Consider the following 6,526-nt stretch of genomic DNA (forward strand, 5'->3'; position numbering starts at 1 on the left):
CCCTCTGGGGCAGTGGGACAGGTGGCCTGCGCTTGGGGGAGGGTAGATCCTCCCCTCATCGTCCCCCACTTCATTCTTCCGAGATACCTGGTGAAAATGGGGGTGCTGCAGATACCGCGACTGTGTTGGCGGGGGTCCCGGGGTGTACTGTGCCGGGGCAGGAGGGGGCTGGTCCGACAGCTTCCTGTTCATTGAAGGCCGGATTTCTTCCCCCACGGCCCCGCTGGGGTGCGGGCTTCCCTGAGGCCTCCGGTCCAGGCTGTTGCCCCGGCGGCCCTGAGAGGGAATATGACTCAGAGCTCTTCTCCCGCCTCTCAGGGTCTCCCTGCCGCCCTGCCGGCTCTGTCCAGCCACTGCTCACCACAGCAGGGTGGGGAGGGTGCACTTTGGGAGATCGGTTGTTCAGACCCTCTGTATCTAAAGAGTCTCCCAATTGGGGGGGCACGCCCCTGGCTTGCTGCTGACATTTCCCCCCTGGGGCCCATTTAGAGCATTCCCAGTGGGCTGTGTAATCTGTGTAATCGAGCTGAAATATTCCATTTTACTGACACAATGCCACCCCTCATCGCAGGTTGCCACTGCTGGCCGTCCTACCCTCCAGATAAGCCCGCTATGACTTGGCGTGGTTCTGAACTGCCATTTACAGCCTGGCGCTAGTGACCAAAACAGCAACACTCTGGTAGCACCACAGAAACCAGGCCAGGGCATGCCGGGAAGGAACACGCCTCTTCCGCTCCATGCTACAGCCACTCTCTAACTGGTCATACTTTCTTGTTATTTTTACTTAACAACAATTGCACTGGGCCCCAGGCTGGGTATGTGCAGGCGCGTGCTAAGCGCTTCTCACTTCATCCAGTCCAATGCATTTCGTGTTCCTTCTCTTATCTTCTCACGCACATCCTGGTAGATTAATACCTCTGCCCATTTCCTGGTTGAAATAACCAGCAATGTGTTGGCTGACCTTTGTTTTCCTTCCTGAATTTCTGTGTACAGGGGTGGGAACACCCTTCGCTCTGATTGTAACTTCTCAGGCTTAAAACCAACAGATTTTTCGAGAGGGAGTTTTGTTTTTTTTTACTCCCCTTCTTCCCCTCAAAACACACATTGCTTTGAGAGTCTCAGTGACTCTCAAATAACCAGCCCTTGGGTCAACTCTTCCAACCAGTGCTGCTTCCTACAATACCTGACTCTTATAAACAAGTCTTTATTTTGAAAAATATTTTATAAATTGCATGTGTGGTGCGTGAGCTCATGAAAATTTACATATGGGAGGCAAGTTAGCATTTTCTCAGCACCTAATGTGGACCAGGTTCTGTGGCAAGTGCTCACTGAACCCTCACAATAGCCCAGCGAAGGACACACTATGATCTCTCCACACTACAGATGAGGAAACGGACACCCAGAAGGGTTTCTTAGCCGGGTGAGGTAATGAGGATAGTTAGGGATGGAAAATCAGAGCTTAACACCAGGTCTGCAGCTGCCTTGACACCATCCGCTGTGATCCACACTGTCCCCACAGAGAGAGCGTTCCAGGCCCAGCTTTCTCCCCAACCCCTTCCCGCGCACCCTGTCCAGTTGAGGCCCCAGCGCGGCTTCGTCCCGCCCTCTAGACTCTTCTCGCTCCCTCTGGGCGCGCAGTGCCCCTTCCTCTGGGCAACTCCTGAGCTGGGCACAGAGCTGTGAGGTAGCCCTCGTGTGCTGAGTGCCTGGGGTGTGGTGAGGGATGACGGGAGGGGACACGGTCTTCCCTGACCATCCGCGACGGGAGGGCTCTACCGCCTGGTTTATGGCTAAGAAACCTGAGGACAGGTGAAACTCCCAGAGTCGCGTGGCTGGGGCGCGTGAGCACTGACTGACTAGCGTTGACACCGAGCTCTGGCTTCCGTCACGGCGCTTTTCCGAACACACAGGCGGCCGCCCACCAGTGCATGTCTGCGCGGTTCACGTGGGATTCCAGCTGCCACAGATCTCTGGCTGGGGGCCCGTCGGGATGTGGCACCTACCTGGTCCTCTTGGGTTTTGTCCCGCAGAAAGATCTGCTTCTGTTTGGAGATGGACGTTGTCCTGTAGTAGTCCACCAGCTTATTCAGGGATGGAAACTTCTCTGTCCACAGGAAGTAATTACCCTTGTTGTCTCTCATCACTTTGAAGTGCTGAACATCATCCTCATGCCTGGAGATCAAGCAAATCCAAATTGTATGTTACAGGCCTCCAGGGGGCCGAGCGCTGTTGGGGCAGGCGGTGGAGACGCGGGGCGGGCCTGCCCAGCACAGCCCGGCGGACGGGCCGGAGAGTGGTGGGAGGGACAGCTCACTGGAGGGGCTCTTTACGGTGGCAGAAAGAAGGCCATCTGGCTTCTGATGCTGGAGTAGGACTTTGACTTTCAGCGCTTTAAAGACTAAGAGGTCAAGGGCTTTTGTACAACATTTCCTAGAAACATGGTAACCTCTCAGTCCTTGCCAGGGTGAGGACTCTGCCCAGACTCAGAAGAGAAAGCTTTTCAGAGGCAGAGACTCAGAGGGGTTTTCTGGTGGCTTCCATTGTGCAGTTATTGTTCTGTTATCAGCAGCGCTTTCAGTCAGCTCTGTTGAGCCATCAACTAGCTGTGGATGGCAAGACACTAACCTGAGAATTTCGTCAGCTTTGTTCTCTCCAGAATGGAGCGGTCTTGGTTTAAATTTTGCATGAGTAAGGTTACAAAGTACCCTGAGCTTTTGGGGAAAGAAGTGTTTTGTAGGATTGCAGAATTCTGACTGGAGAGGACCCCAGATATTGTTTAGTCTTAAATCTTCACCTAAAGGATCAGGGGTTACAGGCTCAAGGAGGTGGAGGGGCTTGGTCAAGGTTGCTGTGAATGAGAGGCAGCGCTGAGGCAGGACGCCAGGCCTCTGATCAGTCCCTAGTCTGATCACACCAGGGTCCTGCCAACATCTTTTAGACCAGCACCTGTTGGTGTCAGCTGGCATTACAGGAGATGGGGCACATTTGTACCAGCCTGACTGGAAGAGTAGGTAGGGCTGGGGCTGACCCTTTGCTATTAGCTCCAGCCTTTCTTTGTTGCCAAGTCACTTTCTTTTGGATGTCAAGTTTATTGTCAACAGGCAAACATTTATATCTAAAAATAAACTGGTGTTAATGATACCAATTGCCTGATTCACTAGAAGGGTCAAGAATCTAAAATCTTGGAGGGCAAAGATACTTCTGAAGGTTAGTGGAGGCTTTGTAGGCTGGATTTAGCATTATGTTCAGAAGGGACAGGAGTTCTGACCATCAGCCTTATCTTATGAGCTGGCCCTGCTGTTCCAGGTGAACTAGATCCATGGGTAGCAACTTCAAGTCACTGCCTGGGCCCCCAGTGGTTTTATCACTTCCTCACACTAAGCCACATGGCTCAACTCACAGCCACTACTCCTCAAATCTGGATAAGGAGAGGGAACTATCCTTGGGATATTATAATTATTCATCTACCACCTCTTAGTGAAAGAACATAGGTGCAAAACATGAACCCTTGCATGTTTAGAAGCTGTGAGGATGGATGTCCAGGTTGCAGTTGGTCATCTGGGACCAGGAGAGAGTTGTCTGGCCCCTGTCTCAGGTCCAGACAGGCAGAGAAGAGGCAGTGACTTAGGGCCAGACCCTGAAGTCTAGTGTCTCAGACTCTCAACAAATGCTAAGTAATAGAACTATAATTAGCTCTTAATTATCTGTGCCCATGACAGAAAGCAGATGTAATAAATAAAAATGATTTTGCTTTGGAATATATTACATTCTCTTTCTCCGGGAGAGGCAATAATAATCATGGTAATAATCACCATAATGAGAAGTGCGTTGCCTCAATAGCAGGGGAGGACTTTGGCAGGAGTCAAGGCTGCTGCTTTGTAGAACTCACATCTTTAAGGAAACAGAAACTATAATTCCTAGCTACGAAGTCAGAGTCAACTTTATAGAAGCCGGAGGGGCCCCAAGCTGCCCTCGGTCTCACCATGTTCTTGGCCAGTCTATCACTGGGACCTTAGAGAAACAGGTGACTTGTAACATTTATTAATAGAGCTGAATTTCATTAATTAAGATCTCACAAGTTTAGAATTTGTGATACATCAACATTGGGCTAAACTGTAATCTACCATTGCCCAAGCTGTGAAAAAGTTTTAGTCAAGGAAAATGAAGAGTTATGGGAGGTGACAAGGGTCAGGCTGAGGAGTCCAAGCTATTTCTGAGCACTTTAGACACACATGAACACGCAAGTGATTGATCCATTTTTTGTAAGAACTTCCTACCGATTCCTAAAAAATATATTCTTTCTCAATAGTAAGGTGGCCTCAGTTGATTACCTGAGATTGGATCTATGTACTTACAACACTAAAGCTGGAAGCTGTCCAAACTTGCTGAATAACCTAGACCAGCCTTCCCCGCAGACAGGCTTGCCTCTCCAGCTTCCTGGCCCGTATTCATTTTTTTTTAAGATTTATTTATTCATTTATACAGAACTGGGGTACAAGCCAGAGGTGAGAGTCTTCACCAGAGACAGAGTGAGGAACAGAACAGGCAGACTGATGAAGTACACTGCTGAGGGGAGCAGCGGGGAGACAAGAGAGGTCTGCTGCACCATGTGGATCACCTCCGGGGCCGGGGATCGAACTCGCACTGAGACGGCTGCCACTAGCTAGTAGCGCTGCGTCCTAACCTGCTGAGCCACCGAGGACGGCCCCGGTCTGTATTCTTACACCCGCACCCGTGCTCACCTTTCGGATACATGACTTGCATTCCCCGATACACTGACCACAGGCAGTTTGCTCAGACATGGGGTTTCTGAGTGTGGGGCTGTGTCATGTTTCTGCCTGGACTGAGTCATTTCCTCCCGGTGCTGCTCATTTATGAGATTTTGCTGTCGCAGCCTCCCTGCCCCCACCCCGGCCTCGTCTGCCGGTTCTGTGGCCCTCAGTTTTGCTGCACTATGATGTACTGAGGAACTTCTTCCGCTGCAGGCACCTACAACTGCACGTGCAACCTACAGCAATGGCTGAACATTCCAGCTTTTCTCTGGCCCTTCTCCAGACCCACCACGGCAGTAAAAGAAGAGGTGAAGAGTTCAACCCCAAGCTGGAAAGTGGGCGCTTCCCTCACATCTCCCGCTCTCTCCCCTCCACAAAGACTCTGAGCACCTGCCGGGTACAAGGCACAGCGGACTGTATACAGATGAAACAGTGTCCTTCTCAAAGCCTAGGGCTAAAGGGGACGACAGATGAAGGTGCACATAATTTTGGCCAGAAGCCATTGCACATGTGTTAAGGGGAAGAATCGGGTGACATCACCATTGACTAGATGCCTGGGCCCCTTGACCACCGAGCTCCTGATCATTAGGTCACATTCAAGAGGTTACCTCATGGCTTCACTCATCTGGGTCAAGGCATGTCGGGAATGGCCGGTACCTGACAGAGATGGAGAAGTCCCCCGGGGAGCTCTGGCTGGCCCGGATGATGAAGAAACCAAGCTCTTTGCCCATGAGGAGGTTCTCTGCCTGGTGTCGCGAGAGGCCTTCATGGAACCACCTACCAGGCGAGACAAACAAGGGGTCTTGGTGAGACAGCAGAGGAAGAAGGGGAAGTGGAGGCCAGGAGACCCCACAGGAGAGGGGCTGGGGCTCTCAGGAGGCAGCAGAGGGGACTCCAGAGGAGACAGGAGCTTTCGAATCCAAACAGCTCTACACAGGGGGCAGCATGGCCATGACCGTCCCTTCATGCACCCTCTTTGTTCCTCCCTCCAGGAGAAGTCTCTCTCCAGCTTGGAAAGCCTGAATCACGCAAATGTGCCACCAAAATGGGACAGTGTAGGCGTGACTCAGTGGAATGGCTGCCGGCCAACAGCTGTGAGGCTGTGGCCAGGAGAAAACCGCAGAGGCTGCAGGGACGTAACTCAGGCACTGGGGGAGCCCACCTGGAGGGCAGGCCCGGGGCACTCGCTCCCTAGGGAGAGGCCCAGTGGAGGGCCTGGCTCCCTGCATGGCACAGGGGGCAGGGGGCTGTGTTCTGGGTGCCCAGGAGCACAGCAGCCGGAGAGCAGAGTCTACACGGTTGGGGCTCATAAAACCCAGGCTGGGCAAGAATCTTGACTGTGGAAAAGAAGAGACTGAGGAGAAACTTCTTGCAGGGAAGCAGGTCAAGGCGTCAGCTGCTGGGAGGGTTGCTGTGTGGTCAAGGCCAAGGCCAAGCACTGCTACCTGGCCAAGGCCAGAAGCCTCTCCCAAGCACATCAAAGTGAAGCGAGTGAGCGCAATCACTCAGTGCTCAGCTGTGCCCCACTGCTGCTTCCTGACGGCTGGCTGTCGGCTGTCACCCAGTGTCACCCGGTAGCTGCCCTGGCGGCTGGCTGTCGGCTGTCACCCGGGAGCTGCACTGACGGCTGGCTGTCGGCTGTCACCCGGGAGCTGCCCTGGCGGCTGGCTGTCGGCTGTCACCCGGGAGCTGCCCTGACGGCTGACTGTCGGCTGTCACCCGGGAGCTGCCCTGACGGCTGGCTGTCGGCTGTC

General features: G+C 53.0%; 1 protein-coding gene across 1 annotated transcript in view; it reads right to left on the reverse strand.

Moving 5' to 3' along the window:
- Nucleotides 1-6,526, reverse strand: part of GRAP2 (GRB2-related adaptor protein 2) — a 17,769-nt gene that overhangs the window by 1,963 nt on the left and 9,280 nt on the right. Inside the window, exons 3-5 of the mRNA XM_004675642.1 lie at nt 5,430-5,549; nt 2,004-2,172; nt 88-276 (exon numbers count right to left, since the gene is read on the reverse strand). Of these exons, the coding sequence (XP_004675699.1) occupies nt 88-276; nt 2,004-2,172; nt 5,430-5,549 (478 nt within the window). The remainder of the gene's footprint in view (nt 1-87; nt 277-2,003; nt 2,173-5,429; nt 5,550-6,526) is intronic.

The sequence above is a fragment of the Condylura cristata genome, unplaced genomic scaffold (genome assembly GCF_000260355.1).
Source record: "Condylura cristata isolate star-nosed mole 26May11 unplaced genomic scaffold, ConCri1.0 scaffold00004, whole genome shotgun sequence".
NCBI lineage: Eukaryota > Metazoa > Chordata > Mammalia > Eulipotyphla > Talpidae > Condylura > Condylura cristata.